The sequence below is a fragment of the Crinia signifera genome, chromosome 6 (assembly GCF_055691185.1).
Source record: "Crinia signifera chromosome 6, ASM5569118v1, whole genome shotgun sequence".
Lineage (NCBI taxonomy): Eukaryota > Metazoa > Chordata > Amphibia > Anura > Myobatrachidae > Crinia > Crinia signifera.
In genome coordinates this window covers 33,487,177-33,510,149 of record NC_139222.1, presented here as the reverse complement: position 1 = coordinate 33,510,149, position 22,973 = coordinate 33,487,177, and the positions used below count along the sequence as shown (strand labels likewise).

At 47.7% G+C, this 22,973-nt stretch overlaps 2 protein-coding genes across 2 annotated transcripts in view; one reads left to right on the top strand and one right to left on the bottom strand.

Moving 5' to 3' along the window:
• Nucleotides 1–22,973, top strand: part of LOC146007509 (uncharacterized) — a 99,380-nt gene that overhangs the window by 4,141 nt on the left and 72,266 nt on the right. The window lies entirely within an intron of this gene.
• Nucleotides 1–22,973, bottom strand: part of LOC146007512 (uncharacterized) — a 134,173-nt gene that overhangs the window by 55,455 nt on the left and 55,745 nt on the right. The window contains exon 8 of the mRNA XM_083145916.1: nt 5,739–6,662. Coding sequence (XP_083002042.1) covers nt 5,739–6,662 — 924 coding nt within the window. The remainder of the gene's footprint in view (nt 1–5,738; nt 6,663–22,973) is intronic.

Sequence of the window (22,973 nt, the reverse complement as noted above, 5' to 3'; positions counted from 1 at the left end):
AGGTCTGATGCGCAAGGGACCGCACATCGCACCTGAGGGGTCAAAATGAGCCGATTTCATGGCCCGATTCGTCGGAATCGGCCCAGAGTATGGGCACCTTTAGATACATAGAAAACTTTATGAATGTGTGATATCATTCAATCAATCAATCACTATCAAGAAGAGGATCAGCTCCTTCACTTGACAATGAGTATTCATGCAATAGGAACAAACCCAAAGTTTCCATCAACAATTTTAGTAAGGGCAGGGGAGAAGGATTTGTCCATTCCTGTGCAATTACTTATACACAAAGGTAAACGGCGCTAATGGACCACACTTATTAGTATCAAAAAGTATAAATTTATTTAAAAGACACAAAGAAAATTTCTAATGCAATTTACAATACCACCGGCCGGTAGAACAATCAAATCTGCACAACAATCAATTTTTGACAATAAAACTATAATTAAAACCTAAATCACTGAGCTGCAACGTGTGTGACTGGGATCCAATGGTTATTAAGCATATACCTATAGATACCCAATTGGGCTACTGTGTGATATGGACCTAAGGCTTGGTAGCTTTTCATCAACTTTAAGTGATGTATTCAGGGGTAATCAGTCCCAGAGTCTCCCTGTAGGCACACTGATGTTAGTTTGGATAGCAAGCGTGTTAGTCAGTCACACAGAGAGGCTTGGTTATGGAGCCGCCTTCACAAATGCTTCATCAGATTGAAGCCGCTGACCAGGAGAAAGGCGGGGAAACGCGTCATCACACGTCACTACCTACTTCCGCAAACCACGTGAGGCGGGGAGACCTTTGCCGGAGCAGGGAGTCCTAGAGAGGGCTGCATTATCGGGAAGACCAGCAGCCGGGGACCCGCTCCAGGCCAGTGAACTCTCACCCAAAAGTGGATTACAAATCGCTACCTACTGCCTGCACTCGATTGGAAGCCTAAGTATCATTTCATTAATTTTCATATGCTGCTATGCTTGAATGAATGGGCATTCGCAGTCTTTACAACACGGAGCATTTGTGAAGGCGGCTCCATAACCAAGCCTCTCTGTGGGCCTTATTCTGATCGGTGCGGCCCGATCAGAATATGCGGCCGCGACCGTGCAGGCGAATCCCCGCCTTCCATACGGATCGCCACCTGCCGTCCGTACGCGGATATGTGGCGATCCGCATGAAATTGGACGGGGATACGCCTCCTCCGTCTTGGGAGCTGCTCCTGCATTCGATGGTCGCCGAACATCGAATGCAGGGCCGCACGCTCCACCAGGTCCCGCAACACAACACAACTTGTCCGTGTGAAAACATGTATGGGGGCGGGCAGCTGACATCCGGCGATGTCAGATGCCCGCCCCGTACCCACGCGTCACGGCCTCATTACCATGCATACGCCCCGCGTTTGCATGGGAACGCCCATGAAACGGGGGGCGTATGCATAGGGTAATGAGGCTAAGTAGCCCCTCACGCCCCTCTACGCCCCCTGTGCGGCGTATAAAGAATCCGTGCGGCGAAATCGCCTGCACATGCGCAGAGTGACCTCTGCACATGCGCAGTCGGAAACCATCGGCGGTCCGACCGCATGCGGAAAAATCCGCACAGAGCAGAATAAGGGCCTGTGTGACTGACTAATACGCTTGCTATCCAAACTAACATCAGTGTGCCTACAGGGAGACTCTGGGACTGATTACCCCTGAATATATCACTTAAAGTTGATGAAAAGCTACCAAGCCTTAGGTCCACATCACACAGTAGCCCAATTGGGTATCTATAGGTATATGCTTAATAACCATTGGATCCCAGTCACACACGTTGCAGCTCAGTGATTTAGGTTTTAATTATATTTTTATGGTCAAAAATTGATTGTTGTGCAGATTTGATTGTTCTACCGGCCGGTGGTATTGTAAATTGCATTAGAAATTTTCTTTGTGTATTTTAAATAAATGTATACTTTTTGATACTAAGTGTGGTCCATTAGCGCCGTTTACCTTTGTGTATATGTTTTTTTCTTTTTTGAGGGCTGAGTATCCCTTATAAACGGCAGCTGGGACCATTACTAGTGCCCTGCGTTTGGTTATATCCTACTGGTTTCTCTTTGCAATTACTGCTCTGGAAGCAATAATGGCCTGTATATAACAACCTGCGATAGACAAAGTGCTAGGATAAATATGTAATAAGGCCAATGAGGGCGACATAGGTATATGGATGCAAAAGTACAAACATCTGTCCAGAGCTGGAGGATTTTAGGACATGACCAGAAAATATCTTCTATTCCACACAATTCCTCCAACATTGATTAGAGAACTTGTGCAGCTTAACAACCACCTGTGGATCTTTTACATGTGTCAGACAGTAATAAGTACACCTGCCAGATGACGGGAAATGTTTCAGTGAGTAATAAGTACACCTGCCAGATGACGGGAAATGTTTCAGTGAGTAATGAGTGCACCTGCCAGATGACGGGAAATGTGTCAGTGAGTAATGAGTGCACCTGCTGGGTGACCTGGGAATGTGTCAGTGAGTAATGAGTGCACCTGCCAGATGACGGGAAATGTTTCAGTGAGTAATGAGTGCACCTGCCAGATGACAGGAAATGTGTCAGTGAGTAATGAGTGCACCTGCTGGGTGACCTGGGAATGTGTCAGTGAGTAATGAGTGCACCTGTCAGGGTGACCTGGGAATGTGTCAGTGAGTAATGAGTGCACCTGCAGGGTGACCTGGGAATGTTTCAGTGAGTAATGAGTGCACCTGCCAGATGACGGGAAATGTGTCAGTGAGTAATGAGTGCACCTGCAGGGTGACCTGGGAATGTGTCAGTGAGTAATGAGTGCACCTGCTGGGTGACCTAGGAATGTGTCAGTGAGTAATGACTGCACCTGCTGGGTGACCTAGAAATGTGTCAGTGAGTAATGACTGCACCTGCTGGGTGACCTGGGAATGTGAACGGTTTGGGGTCCTGAAAACCACTGGCAGAATCAATAATAATTATGACTGGACGCTGCTACTAGTTTAGCACAACCTCTGTTACCTTTATCTGTGATCACCAAACACGCTGCTCATTAATGATGTGTTTATTGGTAACACCACCTGGTATACAGCTACTATGGGTCTCATGTTATACAGATCCTGCCACATAGCATCAGACACCTGCACTGTGGGAACACATTATCTTCCAGCTCTGACCCCAGTGAGAGTAATGCTGCTTTCACACCGCAAAACCTGCTCAGACCAGGTATTTAAAACGTTTTTTTGAAACGGGTCAGAACAAGTTTAACCCCTTTCACACCGCATGTAAATACCTGGTCTAAAGCAAGTTTGCGGTGTGAAAGCAACAGTGTGAAAAGCGGTAGCAGCAGCGCAGGGTGTGCTGATGTTGAGAGGGACTGCAGCGGTCCAGCTGATGAAGAGCGGGCAGGGGGGCGTATGGTGAGGTGATTGGGGGCATCACCTCACCATTCGCCCCCCCCCTGTCCGCTCTCCATCAGCTGCACCGCTGGCTGCTCTCCGTCCCTCTCATCATCAGCACACCCTGCGCTGCTGCCTGTGTCAGACTGTCTCTACGAGCATTGGAAGGGGGGGGGGCTTTACCGCTTTTCACACTGTTGCTGCCTGTGCACAGCGCCGTCTCTCCCACCCCCACAGAGGGCGAGGAGGCAGCGGGACATCCACGTCATGCTCCCGCTGCCCGCACTCCGCTGCTGCTCCGGAACCGGTGAGTCCAGGCAGACAGCCGCCTGTACCCCAGACTGAGCTACCTGTCCCCGCTCACCTCCTCGGCGCAGGACTGCGCCGTCAGCAGTAGCAGCAGCCCCCGCTCTCGCCGGGGCAGGACACACTGTGCTCCGGCGGACACTTGCAGGGACCCCCTGCCCCCAGCGCGACCATTCCCTTCACTGCGCTGGGGGGGGGGGTGTATAATACTGTTTCAGATCCGTTTTGACACCTAAAAAAACGGGTCTGAAACGGGTAGGACCCTGATTTTTTACTGTTTCCAAAAAACTTTTTTTTGGAAACGGTAAAATCACTTTGCACCTTTCAGACCGCACAGAATACCGTTTCAAAACGGTTAAAAATCGGCAATATACCCGTTTTTTAGTGCGGTCTGGAAGGGGCATTACAGATCCCACACTATGGGGCTCATGTGGAGGTGGCCAGGAGTTGTGTCTAAGTACCGGATGCCAAATGGGATCCATAAAAGCTGCGTGGTGCTGGGCTCGTGGGCTGTGAGTACCATGGAATGTGCCGTTGATACTCAGCACATGCATCTCCTACATAGGTGCCCGGGGTGTGACAAGAGGCGCAGAGTCATAGTGATGGCCCAAATATCAGTATACACCACACACATTACAGTACAGGGTCACAGTGTATTTAATATATATATATATATAAAATGCAGAGACAAAGCAGTTACAACAATGACTCAGTAATACATATACCAGCTGCTTTCCCATATACAGTCAGTTTTATTGCACACTGATCGCTCATGTCACTGTAACCATGGGAATAAATGACAGCAGCAATAGAACTGTTACATTAGCATAAATGGTGCATTCAGCCAATCAGACGTGACCGCCGGCATTACATGTGTGTATCTTGCACCAAGGTGGAGAGAGTAGGCATTACGCTAATTGGGAGTCCATATCAACATTGACACAAATATTTTTTTAAAATGTATGTAGACTTTTTTAGGTTGAAATTTTTTCCCTGTTAATCTTTCCTATGCCGACTTTTGGTGTAGACTTATTGACTGGCTATCTAGACACTATGGCCCTTATTCTTATTGGGTCGGACAGGTCAGGTCCGTGTGCGGTCGGACGGCCGATGTTTGGTATTTGCTCATGTGGTATTTGCTCATGTGCAGAGTCGTATCTGCGCATGTGCGATCACCTCGCACGTCCAAACCTCGCCGTGAATTCTGCGCAGAAAAGGATCATATGGACCCATCCGAGCAGGGGGTGGAGAGGGGCGTGAAGGGCTGTTTGGACTCATTACCATATGCGCATGCCCCACATTTCATGGGCGTTCCCATGAAAATGATGGGCGTATGCATGGTAATGCGGCCGTGACGCACGTGTGGGGGGCGGACAGCTGACATAGCCGGATGCCAGCTGGCCGCCCATATCCCTGCTTTCATAAGGAAAAATGTCCGGTCCATCATTCGACGGTCGGCGGATGAGGTGTCCACATGAAACATCCGCTTGCGGTCCGTACGCTCGGCGTCTTACCGAATTCGGACAGTGTGAGCGATCCATTTGGTAGGCGGGGCTAAGAACACTCGGTTCCTGTCCGAAATACGCATCCGTCCGAATCAACTAGAATAAGGGCCTATGTAATATTCCACACCTGATGGATGATGGAGGAATTTAGTGTTGATACTTCTGTTTGATTTAAATCAGCTCATTGAAATTATATTTTTGTGTGAGTTTTCTTGTGTCTATAAACAGCTGATTTCTCTGTAAACCATTTCCCACACTCAGAGCATGAAAATGGTTTCACACCTGTGTGACTTCTCTCATGTGTAACAAGATTTGATTTCAGTGGAAAACATTTCCCACATTCAGAGCATGAAAATGGTTTCTCACCTGTGTGAATTTTCTCATGCATGACAAGAACTGATTTACTTGCAAAACCTTTTCCACACTCAGAGCATGAATATGGTTTCTCACCTGTGTGACTTCTCCCATGTGTAACAAGAGATGCTTTGTGTGTAAACCCTTTCCCACACTCAGAGCATGAAAATGGTTTCTCACTTGTGTGAATTCTCTCATGCATAACAAGATTTGATTTCTGTTGAAAACATTTCCCACATTCAGAGCATGAAAATGGTTTCTCACCTGTGTGAATTCTCTCATGTGTAACAAGAACTGATTTAATTGCAAAACATTTCCCACACTCAGAGCATGAAAATGGTTTCTCACCTGTGTGTCTTCTCTCATGTGTAACAAGATTTGATTTCAGTGGAAAACATTTCCCACATTCAGAGCATGAAAATGGTTTCACACCTGTGTGACTTCTCTCATGTGTAACTAGATTTGATTTCAGTGGAAAACATTTCCCACATTCAGAGCATGAAAATGGTTTCTCACCTGTGTGAATTTTTTCATGCATGACAAGAACTGATTTACTTGCAAAACCTTTTCCACACTCAGAGCATGAATATGGTTTCTCACCTGTGTGACTTCTCTCATGTGTAACAAGAGATGCTTTGTGTGTAAACCCTTTCCCACACTCAGAGCATGAAAATGGTTTCTCACTTGTGTGAATTCTCTCATGCATAACAAGATTTGATTTCTGTTGAAAACATTTCCCACATTCAGAGCATGAAAATGGTTTCTCACCTGTGTGAATTCTCTCATGTGTAACAAGAACTGATTTAATTGCAAAACATGTCCCACACTCAGAGCATGAAAATGGTTTCTCACCTGTGTGAATTCTCTCATGTGTAACAAGATTTGATTTCTTTTGAAAAAATTTCCCACATTCAGAGCATGAAAATGGTTTCACACCTGTGTGTCTTCTCTCATGTGTAACAAGACGTGATTTGTGTGTAAACCCTTTCCCACATTCAGAGCATGAAAATGGTTTCTCACCTGTGTGAATTCTCTCATGTTTAACAAGATATGATTTGTGTGTAAAACATTTCCCACATTCAGAGCATGAAAATGGTTTCTCCCCTGTGTGATGTCTCTGATGTAAAACAGAATCTAACTGATGTATAGAACGCTTACCAAACTTAGAACTGGATGATCTTGTATTATATTTATGGTCTGTACGGTGTATAGTAAGATCTGATATATCAGAAGGTTCCTCATGACTAGAGAGACCAGATGAAATATCTGCACTGTGAAATGTTGGGTATGTATTGGGGATAATGGTTTTTTTTTCTGGAGAATCTTGTCTGATGTTCTGATCTTCTATTATAAAACCTGAAGACACAATGAGATCTTCCTCCGAGGTATTCCTGCTTGTGCGCCCATCTACTGGAAACAGATGAATGACAACAGACAGAATTGATTACATTGAGAAGCAAATGTTCATGGATGTTTTAGTACTTAAACTGAACATGTCTAATGCTGCGTACACACTGGCCGATATATCGCTGGTCCGTCAATCATAGGTCTGTGAATGACATTGTTCAGACATAGGGAGTTATTTTGGTTCACTCTTTCTGACAAATTCCTTCTTAGAAGGACAAAGCCATGTGCACTGCAGGGGGACAGATGTAACATGTGCAGAGAGAATTTGGTTTGGGCGAGTTATTTTGTTTCTGTGCAGGGAAAATACTGACTGCTTTATTTTTATACTGCAATATAGATATCACTTTGAAGCAAAACCCCAACCCAAATCTAACTCTCTCTGCACAAGTAACATCTACCCCACCTGCAGTGCACATGGTTTTGTCCTTCTAAGAAGGAATTTGTCAGAAGGAGTGAACCAAAATAACCCCCATAGCGCGTCAGCTCTGCAACACAGCAGATGGTCAACATCTCTAAAGCTAGTTGGTGCATCGTGCTGTGTGTAAGGGCAATCTCCTGACCTCCCGTACACCCGCACCAGTAGCCAGCACTGATCAGCAGCTGAATTGGCCGGCACAGGTAATTGCACCCGCCCAGTTGTGACATCAGTCTCCATGGATTGGTCAGGATGTACGGAGAACACGCTGCCCGATCCGTCCACAGATATATCTATAGATCAGTTGTTCTGCAGATATATCTGTAAGTGTGTACCCAGCCTGAGGGATATATTTACTAAAGGGCGATGTTGATCACTTTAAACTCGCTCAATCAATGCCAGACTTCCTGGGCTAGGACACATTTACTAACATTTAAAAATGAATATAAAAATCCAACTGTCAGTAAATGTGTGTTTTAGTCCTGGAAGCCCAACATTATTTAATATTGAATTTGAAATGGACCTTTAGTAAATATTCCCCTAAGACTGAGCCGATTGTCTCCCCACCATCTGCGATCCCCTCACTATCCTTGATGTTACTATCCACTGACACCTCACCATCGATGCTGCAAGGCCGCAGTCTTAGCGTCATCCTGACCTCCACCCTTTCTTACAATCCCACAATCAGTCCCTGTCCCAGTATTGGCAGCTTCCAGGATCAGACCCTCTCTCACCCTGGAGACAACTAAGACCCTCATCCGCTCACTGGTCATCCCTAGCCCGTATTGCTGTAACTTTGCTCCTATGTGTCCTCAACAATAGAGAAAAAGAAAGAAGCCGCGCTTAAACCAATTCAAAAGAAGAATGCTGGAAATAAAATGGGATTTTGTACTTACCGATAAATCCCTTTCTCCGGTTCCACAGGTGGCACTGGAGATCACAGTGGGGAATAGAGGGCGACCATTAGGAGCATGGGCACTTTTAGAATTTTCAGTAGTGTGGCTTGCTCCTCCCCTCTACTCTTTCTCTCTCTCCCCTCTCTCTCTCCTCTCTCTCGGTAAGTACAAAATCCCATTTTCTCCTTCATTCACTAGGTGGCACTGGAGATCACAGTGGGGACGTCCCAGAGCACTCTTCCTGTGCGGGATGGCGCCGGGAACCCACTAACACCGCTCCGCCAAACTGAGAGGCTTGGGCTGCAAAGGAATCGAACCTGTAGAAATGGACAAAGGTTCTTTGTCGACCAGGTAGCCCCTCAACAGAGCTGCTGTAGAGACACACCTTGGGCAGCTGTCCAAGAGGGACCCAGTGATCGAGTAGAGTGAGCTGAAATGGCAGATGGAGGAGGCAGGGAAGCCGCCACGTAAGTCTGACGAATGTCAGTCTTAACCATCTAGCCACAGTCTGCTTAGACGCCAGCCAACCTGGTTTGGCCGGGTCATAAAGGACAAACAAAAGTGTCTGACTGTCGTAACGAGGCAGTTCTGGAGACATAGATCCTTAGAGCCCGGACGACATCCAGAGACCGCGATTCTGGAGAGTCACCTGTGAAAGCAGACAAAACAATCGGCTGATTGATGTGAAAACAAGAGATGACTTTAGGGAAGAATGACGCGTTAGTACGTAACTCTGCCCTATCATCATGAAAGATCAAAAAAGGAGGGCGACAGGACAGAACTCCGAAACTCTCCTGGCCGAAGCCGGAGCCAAAAAGAGAACAGTCTTCCAGCTAAGGAATTTGAGGTCCACGTGGATACTGTAAGAATGAGAGAACCAAATCCCACAGCGCAGTGGGAGGTTGAAAAGGATTCTGAAGGCGTAAAACCCCCTGAAAAAAAGTCTGTACCTGAGGTAACAAGGCCAATTTCCTTTGGAAGAATATGGACAAAGCAGATACTTGGACCTTCAGGGAACCCAGACGCAAGCGTGCCGAAAGCCCCGCCTGAAGAAAAAGGAGGAATCGAGCCAGCTTGAAAAAGTCCTAGGTGACACCTGACACACCTCACACACCTCACACCAGGAGACATAAGCCCTTCAGATTCCGTAGTAATTGGCCAAAGTAACCTCCTTCTTGGATAATCTTGGATCCAGATTGACAGACTGTGGCTTGAAGCAAGATACACCTGGGATACGAGTCCGAACATCATTCCAGTTGTAGTTTTTTTTTTTGCTGTTAAACATCTGCCCATCTGAAAGTCTGGAATCCATTGTATGTGTCCTCATCACCTTTTATTGTTTTATTTGTATCCTGTTTTGGAGGAAGTTGTATTAAAGAGATTCTTGTGTGAAAAATACCCATCGTCTGGCCTCCAAAAAAGATACCTGGATAGGAACGTACATCCTCATTTATGAGTGAGTTGGGGTACGCACCCTGTTTCCTGCCGGTCTCTATAAGCACAGACTTCACACAGGGAGAATTGTATATTGGCCTTTGAAAGATACTTTGATAGGCTTTCCTATATATATATATATTTATTTAGCGCCAGTGTTGTCTCCGTCTGAACTTTGTATTTTAACCTCCTTCTTGGTTCGCAGCATGGTGGGGATTACAGCTGTAGGAATGCCTGCCTTCCTCAGGATGGCCCTTTCAGTAGCCAAGCCGTTACATGCAGAAGACCTAAGGCCAGATGGAGGAAAGGGCCTTGAGAAAGAAGATTGTCTTGCAACGGCAGAGGCCATGGCTTGTCCATGTGCAGGGATGTTAGAGTGGTGAACAAAGAGCGGCGTGGTCAATCTGGTGCTATCAGGAGCACCGTGACTGGCTCCCTGCAAATTCTCTGGAGAATCCGAGGTAACAGCGGAAATGGAGGGAAGAGGTACACAAACTGGTAATCCCAGGGCAGAGTGAGGGCATCCACCCTCACTGCTGCCAGATCCCGAGTTCTCGCACAGTATAGAGGCACTTGATGGTTGAGGCGAGAGGCCATCAAATTTATCTGAGGGCAACCCCACCGGTGGATGACACACTGAAAGACCTGTGGATGGAGTTTCCATTCCCCTTGATGAAACTTGTGGCAGCTGACAGTCGGCCTCCCAAATGTCCACTCCCGGTATGAAGACTGTGGAGATGGACTCAAGGTGGTCTTGAGCCCTCTCATGGTGGCTCTGCTGCGTGTGCCACCCTGTTTGTTGATGTACGCCACCGCCGTGGCATTGTCCGATTGAACCCGGACTGAAATGCTGAGAAGAAGGTCCGATGCTTACATCAAGGCGTTGTAAATTGCCCGGAGCTCCAGCACATTGATGGGAAGACATGCCTCCTGTGTAGTCCAAAGACCCTGGAACTGGTGGCCCAGAGTGACAGCTCCTCAACCCGAGAGGCTTGCATCCGTGGTTAAAAGTGTCCAGGACCAGATGCCGAACCTCTTTCCTTACAGAAGGTTGGAGGTGTAGAGCCACCAAGCCAGGGATAATCTGGCCCAAGGTGAGAGCAGGATCCTGTGATGGATGGTGAGGTACGATCCCAACCACTGGTGTAGAAGGAATAACTGGAACGGCCGGGAGCGAAACCGACCATATTGAAAAGCTTCGCCACCATCTTCCCCATGAGGCGGTGCAAAGATGTATAGACACCTTTCGCTTTTGGAGCACCGCACAAACCAGGAGCTGAAGAGAGAGTACCTTGTCTGGCGGCAGGAAAACTCTGAGCAGGACTGTGTCCAGGATCACCCCCAGGAACAACAGGCGCTGCGAGGGCTGAAGTTGAGACATCTGCAGGTTGAGGATCCAGCCTTGCCGAAGCAGGAGCTGCTGAATATTGGAAAGTTGTTGTTCCCTGGAGGATGCTTTTAGAAAAAGGTCATTCAGGTAGGCACTACTGTTATGCCCTGAGACCGCAAAACCTGCATCATGACCGCCATGATCTTTGTGAAGATCCTGGGAGCCGAGGACAGACCGAACGGTAAGGCCTGAAACTTAAGGTCTCGGGTGGCGAACCTTAGAAAAGCCTGGTGAGCCGGCCATATGGGAACGTGCCGGTAGGCATCCTGGTACTTGTTTCCTAGCAGGGCGCCCAGATTTATTACGTACACAAATGTCGTGAAATCGCATCACATCGCGTATAGTAGTAGCATGCAATGCGATTCCCGCTCCCTGTCATTCACGCCCCCTGTCAGATCCTCTCAGAAATCACTCTGAGGTGATATTCTTTCGTGAGAAGAAGCATACCTCAGAGCTGATGGTGATTTTTGGAGATTATATGCTGTTTCATTGATATTATCGAGATGACTGGATTTATTAATGTGTTCTCACTGCCGAAGAGGGAGGAGGCGGCTGTCGCCTTTTTCCAAGCTCATGATCTCCTTCCGATGGCGCAGAATTGTGCAAATGGGCCTTTCTATAAAAGGAGTCGATGTGACGCTGCCATGTTAAAGTGTGTCGGCTGAAAGTGAGCCTGAGAGCGGCACACTGGTTTCCAGGCTTTGTCACCATGCTGCGGTTCATTTATTTGTGGATCCAGGAGCAGACGTCTATTGAATATTGCAGCAAGCAGCTGGACATATCCAAGAAGACGGCTGTCCTGTATAACCACTGGATGCGTGAGGCATGCGCCATGGATATAATGGGGCAGCCCCAGCGGAGGATTGGTGGACCTGACCACATCGTCGAAGTGGATGAGACCCTTTTTTTGAAAAGGAAGAACAATGCTGGCCACATTCTTCCACAGCAGTGGGTATTCGGAGGGATATGCCAGGAGACAGGCCAGTGCTTCCTGCAAATGGTGCCCAGGCGTGATGCCACAACGTTAATGGACTCCATCTAGCAGACTATAGAGCCGGGCACGACCATATATACAGACTGCTGGAGGGCATATTCTACCGCCAACTTGAACTGGCTGGATATCATAATTTCACGTTGAACCACCGATGCAATTTTCTTGATCTGGCTACAGGGGTCTACACCCAAAACGTGGAACAACTTTGGGGCGCATGCAAGTGGCGGAATAAGGGCAATAAGAGGCACTGCGTGTCATGAGCTCCAGTCATACCTAACGGAGTTCATGTGGCGCAAAACTTTGGTAGCTGAGGACCCTTTCCTCCGTATAATTGAGGCCCTGAAGCTCCTCACAAAGGACGAATAATCATGTTTTCATTTATACTTCTATTCTTCTTTAATCATTACTGTTTCTGATTTGAAAGTTATTATATTTTAATTATTAATGAATGTTCTTAATTATTTATGCTACATTAATCAAATTATTTAAGTAAATTAGTTATTAGTTAACACATGTCGTCATTACCGTGTCAGCTGTATGAATGTTCAGGTGTGAATGTGTTCCTAAAACACCAGCACTATCCACGCCACACCGAAGCATGGCGAGCGCAGCGAGCCCCACGAGGAGCAGCGGAACACGTCCTCCGACCTTTTCATACACCCACTATCCACGTCGGTGTGGAGGTGATTTGATGTAGTGTGGCGAGCCACCGAGCCCGAAGCGTGGCGGGTGGACACGCAATACATGTAAAGTAATCTGCGTTCCGCCGCTGCTCGCCACACTTCGGGGTGGCTTTGATACCGGGGGTGACGCTAAACAATTGTAAGCACCCATCACATCTCATACTAGGCACACATCACATCTCATGGCATGGGTGCTTGTACAATGATATATCGCATCGCATTTGGTGCACTGATATCGCATGCAATATTTCATTGCAGAATCACTCCTTTGCACTTTATATGGACATTGCATCACATCGCACACCACTATAAACGCTGCGCGATGCGATACGATTTCACTACGGAGAATAACCCAGTACGCAAAATGTGTACTGGGCGCCCTGCTAGAAAACAAAAACCAGCAACCAAAGACACCAAGAACTCCTGTTCCAGACCTGCAATGACTGACTTTAAAGATTCCATCTTGAATCGTGCATCCCTCAAATAGGGATTCAGGTCTTTTAAATTGAGGATCGGTCGTGTGGAGCCGTCTGGCTTTGGCACAAGAAAAAGAGAGGAATAAAATCCTAACCCCTGGTCTGGAGGGACCGGAATCACCACTCCTGCATCCAACAACTTTTATACAGCAGCTAACAGGGCGGTACCGTGGTCTAGCGAAGCTGCCAAACCTGTGGTGAAGAACCTGGGAGGAGGGATTCAATGGACTTCCAGCCTGCAACCCAAAGCAATGAGGTTCCGAACCCAGCGATCGTGGGTGGATTGGAACCAAATGTCTTTGAACAGACGCAGATGAGCTCCCCCCTGGAGTCCCCTATGTGGGAGGGGAGAGAGTCATGCTGAAGTTTTAGGAGAAGCTTTTGTCTCCTGGGTGGAGAGGGAAGAGCCCTTTCCACGTCCTTCTCCCCCACGGCCAGTGGAAGCGCCTGGCTTGGGGCGGCCACGAAAGCACTGCTGGGGGCGAACAGATCGAAAGGATGGGCTCTGAACCTGCCACCTAGGCGAGGAAGGGGAAGCGATGAGGGTAGGAAAGTTGACTATCCTCCAGTGGCCTGAGAAATCATTTTGTCCAGTTCAGGACCAAAAAGAAAATCTCCTTGGAAAGGCAAGGCTTCCACAGCCCTCTTGGACTCTGCATCTGCCTGCCACTGGAACAACCAGAAAGCTCTGCGTGCAGAGATGGAAAGCGCTGAGATGTGGGAGGAGACCCTGTATACATCAGTCGATGCCTCAATGACATCAGCCGAAGCCTCCTTAATGTGCCAAGGTGGATAGCTCACTAAGTTCCTGGTATCTAGTGAGCGCCTTAGAGAGTTGGGATGCCCAGATCTCCATCACCTTATTTACCCATCACCTTACCTGCGTTAGCCGTTAAAGAACTCCTGCTGCAGAGAAAATGTCCTTCAGGGATGAGACACCCGGGATTGGCAATACTGTTTTCTTTGAGAGAGACAGACAAATCCATTGAAGGAGGCGTCTCGCAGGCCTTTCTGCTGTCTGCAGGGAAAGGGTATGAAGACAGACACTTTCGAGAGACCTGAAAGCGCTGGTCAGGATGAAGCCAAGCATTCCTGAGGATGCAGTCCAAACAGGTGAGGGCGCTCTAGTGGGAGATCTGAGTCATCCTACGTTGAAAGTAGATTTTACCATATCAATGAGATCTTCCAAACCCTGGGAAACAGGTTCATAAACCTGTTGGTCCTCCTCCTGCGGGTCCTGGAACTCGCCCTCCTCGAGATGGTGAATGTCATTGTCCGACCCTGCCGTATCAATGCTTGCAAAAACTCTTTTGGAAGCAGTGACCGGTGGAGGGGCCTGTGGGGCAGGAGGGGCCAGTGGGGCTGGAGCGGCCGGGGGTCAAGGCCCTGGTAAGCAACTCCACTGCTGAGGTTAACCCAGCCTGCTGAGTCCTGGCGGCCTCCCTGTCACTCTGAGAGGCAGATAACTCGGAGGATAGATTGGAAATCACTTCTGATAATTGGGATGCCCAAACCGGGATGTCCTGTTGGGGAGGCAGCCACCTGAGGTGTAAATTTAGCATGACACCTCTTGCAAGCAACCTTATGAGGTTTTGCACTGCCTCCTGTTATGTCTGCCCAGCACACACCAAACAACCCACAATGCGCACAAAGAAAGTTCACAAGGGTATTGGGTGAAATAAAGAGGACAACTGCCACAGCGCTAAGTATGTAGTAGAGGGGAGGAGCAAGCCACACTACTGAAGTGCCCATGCTACTAATGGTCACCCTCTATTCCCCACTCTGATCTCCAGTGCCACCTAGTGGATGAAGGAGAAATATTAAAATTGGATGGTCTTTACAAAGTTTTAATGGGATACAGTCACTAGGTCTACAAGAATTAGGTTGAGACCACTAGGTCAACATGGGTTATTAGGTCGATATGGGGTAGGTCAAAAGGTCGACATGGGGTTTTTCACTTTTTTTTGAGCCGACAGGCGGTATTTCATGCCCTACCATCCACTAAGGCAGGGGTGGGAGAATAAAATAGTGTGCCGAGCACAGCAATGCATCGTGTCCAAAGCTTTGCTGCGTCGGCGAGCCATTTGAGGGGACGCGGTGCTACGTTTCAGTAGATTTAGCACGAAATCCTACCGTTCGGAATCCTGGCGGTCAAAATACCGACGCCGAAACACCAACAAGGGGGGGCCGTGGATCGCCCCCCCCCTTGCAGACACGCTGCGCTCGCCACGAATAGAGGGAGAAATTGCCGGCATTACGGTGGTTGAGATTCCGGCGTCGTTATATCAACCGCCGGGATTTTGACTGTGTCAAAATTCATGACAAAAAACCCCCAAGAATATTGGATCCCAGTCCGGACCAACCCTACAGGATTCCCCAATCATACCGACTTTGCAGGTATCTGCACCAGGGGAGAAGTGACACAAGCTGTTATGGCCCTGCAGACCTCACCTCTGGCTTGGAACTTCCGGATATAACAACATTCTGTCCCCAACTACATTTCCTGTGGATATTGGTTAATTATTCCAGCATTAGGCCGACCACATGGACAGAGAGCAGACATTGTTCTCCTGCCAGCACATCCAGGGGCGGTAACTATATACTTGCTGTCCTTATAGGGTAGAACTAATAACGGACTCTCCAATTCATTGCATACTCTTAATTAGGAGTAGACATTTTATATCATTTGGGTTGGGATCATTTGGTCTACAGCATGATGGTCAACAGTCATTAGGTCGACACCATTAGGTCGACATGGTTCTAGGTCGAAAGGTCATTAGTTCGACAGGTCATTCGATTTGACAGTCAAAAGTTCGACATGGGGTTTTTCACTGTTTTTTTACCTGAATGTCGACACAGTCAACATGGACACAGTTTGAAGTGCACCGCTGCGCTCGGCACACTATTTTATTCTCCCATCACGCCCTAGTAGATGGTAGGGCTTCATACCGCCTGTCGGCACGATAAACAGTGAAAAGCCCCATGTTGACCTTTTGACTGTGACCTTTTCTCATGTCGACCGAATGACTGTCGACCAAATGACCGCAACCCTATAAATTTACCCTGTGATTGTTACAATGGTTTTTAATACAGTAATGCTATACCATATGTCTTATTAAAACTTTGTAAAGACAATCCAATTTTTTATTAATTTTTTTTATATAATTTTTAAAAATATTTCCAGCATTGTTCTTTTGAATTGGTTTAGTGCGGCTTCTTTCTTTTTCCCTATATGTATATGCAGGATTGACGGTACTTGTTTTCTAGCACGCCCATCGCATACCATAAGGCATACGATGGTATGCGATGTTATACAATTTTAAATTGTATACCATCCAATTGTATGCCATTGTATGGCATATACAATGGTATACGATTTTAAATTGTATAAGCACCCTAATGGGTGTTTTCAATGTTAAATGTGCCCCCTATAAGATAAAAAATTGTACAAGCACCGTAATAGGTGCTTACAATGTTAAATGCACCCCCACGCCACCCGTACCATCAACGTCAACCCGAAGCGTGGCGAGCGCAGCAAACCTGAGAGGGGTGGCGGTACGCATGCTCCGACCTTTTAATACCCCCACTATCCACGTCGGTGTGGAGTAGAATTTATATAGTGTGGCGAGCACCCCGCGTCCAGCGAGGTGACGTGGAATACATGTGAAGTGATGCTCGCCACGCTTCGGGCTCGGTGGCTCGCTGTGCTCGCCACACTATATAAAATCAACTCCAAACCGTCGTGGATAGTGGGGGTATGAAAAGGTCGGAGGATGCCTATGGCCGTTGACACTGGGGGTGGCGTGGGGGTGCATTTAACATTGTCAGCACCCATTATTGTGCTTATACAATTAAAAATCGTATAGGGGCTTATACAATTTAAAATCACATTGCATGCCATATGCCCGCATGCGATGCGATTAGATGCCATACAATTTAATATCGTGGGCGCCGTGCTAGGAAACAAGTACCGGATTGACTACCCCTGTTTCTATAGCAGCTGCTGAGAAGCTACCCACAATAAGCGCCCCCAGTTCCCACCCCCGTTAGAGAGCTGGTTCTGTATTTATTGTCCTGTGTGTCCTCCCCAACGTCCATCTCTGTCCACAGCTCATGTTCTCCAACTGACGGCTTCTGCCCCCCTCTCCTACAGGCCCTACACTGGCTCCCATTCCTTCCGGACACCTATTTATAATGCAATGTTCTGTACCATCTTTTCCCTATTTCTGGTTATGTTTGCAGTGTTTCTGTTATATACTGTGTAAGGCGCTGAGGACCCCATATACATATAGGATAATACCATGAGTGAGTCCATGATGTCTAATATGAATTTACCAACCACAACCACTAATTACATCTCTATATGTACACTCAGATTTGCGGCACCCTTGTACGGGAGGAGGGCGGGCAGCTGACATCCGGTGACGTATGGCAGGGGACTATACAAGTCACCACGTCCGTTCCCAAACGGAGCCTGCACATGCGAATCAATGCTTATACGCGTGCACAATAGCAAAACATCGCTCCCCGTGTGAACGCGCAGGGGAACAATCAAACTAGAATGACCTCCAAAGTGTGGTCATAACATACAATACAATGGGATCACCAAGCAGACTGCATAGACCCAGCCACGGAGACATTCAGACTGAGGGAAGTAACATTACCCCAGCTTACACATTGCCCAGCTAGTACTATGGGACAGGAACCCACATAAGCCAGTGACACTGTGCAGCCAGTCACTTCTCTCACACACTATACACTGGCAGCACAATAGCTGTGGGGTATACTGGCAGCATGTCCTGGTCACTGGTTACCACTACTCCAGCAGGAGTATAATAGGGGCTTATGTATGAGATACACCAGAGAGTGTGGGGAGGAGACTGGTCAGATCTCTGGGCTGGTAACACACAGTGACATGATGTGAGGGGAGAGCAGGAGTATAATAGGGGCTGATGTCTCCTGATGTATGAGATACACCAGAGAGTGTGGGGAGGAGACTGGTCAGATCTCTGGGCTGGTAACACACAGTGACATGATGTGAGGGGGAGAACAGGAGTATAATAGGGGCTGATGGCTGCTGATGTATGAGATACACCAGAGAGTGTAGGGAGGAGACTGGTCAGATCTCTGGGCTGGTAACACACAGTGACATGATGTGAGGGGAGAGCAGGAGTATAATAGGGGCTGATGGGTCCTGATGTATGAGTTACACCAGAGTGTGGGGAGGAGACTGGTCAGATCTCTGGGCTGGTAACACAGTGACATGATGTGAGGGGGAGAACAGGAGTATAATAGGGGCTGATGTCTCCTGATGTATGAGATACACCAGAGAGTGTGGGGAGGAGACTGGTCAGATCTCTGGGCTGGTAACACAGTGACATGATGTGAGGGGGAGAACAGGAGTATAATAGGGGCTGATGGGTCCTGATGTATGAGTTACACCAGAGTGTGGGGAGAAGACTGGTCAGATCTCTGGGCTGGTAACACACAGTGACATGATGTGAGGGGAGAGTAGGAGTATAATAGGGGCTGATGGCTGCCGATGTATGTGATACACCAGAGAGTGTGGGGAGGAGACTGGTCAGATCTCTGGGCTGGTAACACACAGTGACATGATGTGAGGGGAGAGCAGGAGTATAATAGCGGCTGATGGCTCCTGATGTATGAGATACAGCAGATAGTGTGGTGAGGAGACTGGTCAGATCCCTGGGCTGGTAACACACAGTGACATGACGTGAGGGGAGAGTAGGAGTATAATAGGGGCTGATGGCTCCTGATGTATGAGATACACCAGATAGTGTGGTGAGGAGACTGGTCAGATCCCTGGGCTGGTAACATACGGTGACATGATGTGAGGGGAGAGCAGGAGTATAATAGGGGCTGATGGCTCTGGACTCCTCCACTTAACAGATGCATTGTCCTCATTAGTTTGGTCTGACAGAGGAGGGTGTAGGATAAGAGTAAGCTGTATTGGCAGAATAAGGAAAATATGTAATTGATTATTCCTCACCTGTGCTGGTGTCTGTAGGGATTTCCTCCACCTCCTCACACTGCTGATCACCCCTCATACATGTATCTTCTCCCTCTTTATCTTCTGCCTTACTATCAGTCACATCCGTCTCTTCTCCTTCTGTATCTTCTGCGTTATTATCAGTCACATCCGTCTCTTCTCCTTCTGTATCTTCTGCGTTATTATCAGTCACATCCGTCTCTTCTCCCTCTGTATCTTCTGCGTTATTATCAGTCACATCCGTCTCTTCTCCCTCTGTATCTTCTGCCTTACTATCAGTCACATCCGTCTCTTCTCCCTTTGTACCTTCTGCCTTAATAGCAGTCAAATCTTCACACTGAACCTAAAAGAAATACCACATTAGTAAGGGTGCCGGACGACTCACCAACAGTCGGGATTCCGACAGTCATTACCCCAACGTCAGAATCCCGACAACCCCCATAGAGAGAGAATAAAATAGGTGGCAATCGCAGCGAGCCACTGTGCCCGCAGCGTGGCGAGCGAGGGGCATTGTTGCGCTCCCCCCGCCGTGCAGTCGGGATTACGATGTCGGGCTAATGACTGTCCGAATCCCGACTGTCAGTGTGTTATACCACACCCATTAGTAATGTCTGATGTTATTGAGATTACACAGTAGAATATCAATGTATAAGACACACACCTGCTGCAATTCATATAGTGCCAGTCACTTTGATATACAGAGGAGACTGTAAATCCCACCTACCTGATCCTCCTGTGGGGTCCTGTGATTCTCCTCTGTACAGTGCTGGGTATATAGAGGAAGGGGACATCTCTCTGGGGTACCTCTGTTACTGAGCCCATCTGTAGGAGACACACAGTGACTGAGGACATTGTACAGGTGTGATTAGCAGATGATCTGTGTATATCTGCTGTACCCTGTACAATAAAATGAATTCTCCTCTTACCCAGTGATGTGAGGGGCCAGTGATTCTCCATTATCACGTCCTTGTACAGACACTTGTGTTCCTCTATATACTCCCACTCCTCCATGGAGAGATAGACTGTGACATCCTGACACCTTATAGGAACCTGACACACACAATGATACAGTAATCACCCAGACACTTCCCCGGTTATACTGTACAATGTCCCATCCCGAGCAGTCACATCAACCAGTGTTACTGTATAATGTCCCATTCCCAGCAGTCACCTCTCCGGTCACATCCCCCAGTGTTACTGTACAATGCCCAATTCCCAGCACTGACCTCTCCGGTCACATCCCCCGGTGTAATGGCTATTTCACATGCTGTGGGTCCTGCCGGGCGGCGAAACCCCACACGGCCAAATGCCTTGCCGTGCACAGTAGTTAATAACCGCCCGGTTGCAACCGGATGTCACGACTGGAAGGGACGGCTGCAGGTGTGGCCATTCCTAGCATTGTAAACTGCTGTGTGCAGCATGGCTTCCTGGTGCATGTGAAATAGCCCTAACTGTATAATGTCCCATTCACAGCAGTCACCTCTCCGCTCACATCCCCGGTGTTACTGTATAATGTCCCATTCCCAGCAGTCACCTCTCCGCTCACATCCCCGGTGTTACTGTATGATGTCCCATTCCCAGCAGTCACCTCTCTGCTCACATCACCCGATGTAAGGTATAATGTCCCATTCCCAGCTGTCACCTCTCCTGTCACATCCCCCCCGGTGTTACTGTATAATGTCCCATTCCCAGCCCCGGTGTTACTGTATAATGTCCCATTCCCAGCAGTCACCTCTCTGGTCACATCCCCCCCCCGGTGTTACTGTATAATGTCCCATTCCCAGCCCCCGGTGTTACTGTATAATGTCCCATTCCCAGCTGTCACCTCTCCGGTCACATCCCCCGGTGTTACTGTATAATGTCCCATTCCCAGCAGTCACCTCTCCGGTCATATCCCCCAGTGTTACTGTATAATGCCCCATTCCCAGCAGTCACCTCTCTGGTCACATCCCCGATGTCACTGTATAATGTCCCATACCCAGCAGTCACCTCCCCCGATGTCACTGTATAATGTCCCATTCCCATCAATCACCTCTTTAGTCAGCAGCTGGATGATCTTGTTGGTAAGTTCCAGGATCTTCTGGTCATTGTCTCTCCCATGTATCAGTGAGTGAGGTGTGGGCCCTGTTATGGGGCTCTGGGTCCTTTTCTGTCCTTCTGACACACAGGGGTGACTACTGGGTGTCTCATGCTCACCACCAGATGTCTTCTTCACTACTGTGTAACCCTGTGTATTGGGAAAACGAGAGTTATTGTAGACTTGCCTCCGGTTACTTCTCTTTCTTTGAGGTTCATGGGAGCCACAGGGCTAACACCGGGGTTGTAGGCGGATCCAGAGGATCAGGCACCAAACATCAAAGCTTTTATCATTCTATAACCCCGCCTCCATGCTCATCTCAGTTTTGTCAACCAGCAGGAAGCGAAAAGGAAGAAGAAAGGTAATGGACACCCTAGTGCACTCACAAATAGAAAGGAGGGAACTAGTGACCATGGTCACACATGACACACCCATATATACCAATATATGCCATATGCTATCAGACGTGTTAGGGTGGGCAACCTTTGGCAAACATGAGCTTCGAAGAAAGAGTTAACCCAAGGTAACTTCCATTTTCTTCTTCGGGTTTCTTGGTCATCGCCACATTGAGGATGTTCGAAAGCAATACTTAATCCTTTGAGTGCCAAAATCTCTGTTAAAATCTCTGCTAAAAATGCCACCTTCGCTTACATTTGTTATATAAATTCAAATACAAAATTTGTACAAAAAGATTATATTTTCTATATAAAAGGTAAATATTCCAGATCACTGTGATGAATAAAAATGTTTGCTTGCCAAATTTCACACCAATTTTGACAAATTCACTTAGCACTCAGTCAAGGTAGGGTACTCGCCTGAGGGACCAGAAGTATCCAGCAAGTTAAGGAAGCCTCCTGGGAGGCGAACGTATCAAAGGCATAGAATCTAATGAATGTGTGGATAGAGAACCACGTTGCCACCTTGCCCATGACGGTCCGACGGACCTGGTAGAATGTGCAGATATATATGTAGGTAAGGGAATCTGGGCCTGTTCATAAGCCTGCGGAATTACAAGCCAAATCCAGCGAGCTAAAGTCTGTTTGTTGCTGGCCATTCCTGTTTGTGAAATCCATATAAAATGAATAAGGAATTGGACTAACGTATAGAAGTGGCACGGTCTACATAGATTTTTAAGGCTCGCACTAGGTTCAGAGAACACTCCTCGGGAGTCATCTCCATAGAGTCCAAAGCTGGAACCACAATTTCCTGATTCATATGAAATTTGGATATCACTTTTGGTAAATGAGCAGTCCTCATCCCAAGGACAGCTCTGTCCTCGTGAAAAATAAAAAACAAAACAAAACAAAAGGAGACCTGCACGATAGTGCACTTGGATCAGACACACGTCTGGCAGGGGACTGGTATGGAAATCCCGACGCCGCAATGCCGACAAGGGGAACATGTGAATCGACTCCCCTTGCCCCAGATTCCTGGGGTACCCCACTTGTAACCTTTACCTCCTTTGACTGTACTCCATTTAATACAACTCTCTGTTTTCCTTCCTGCAACCACGCTCTTATCCATTCAACTATCTTAACCCCTTCCCGACATATGACGTACATTTACGTCATATGTCGGTTGCGGGGGAATCAAGCCAGCTCACGGAGTGAGCTGGCTTGAAAGAGAGCAGGTA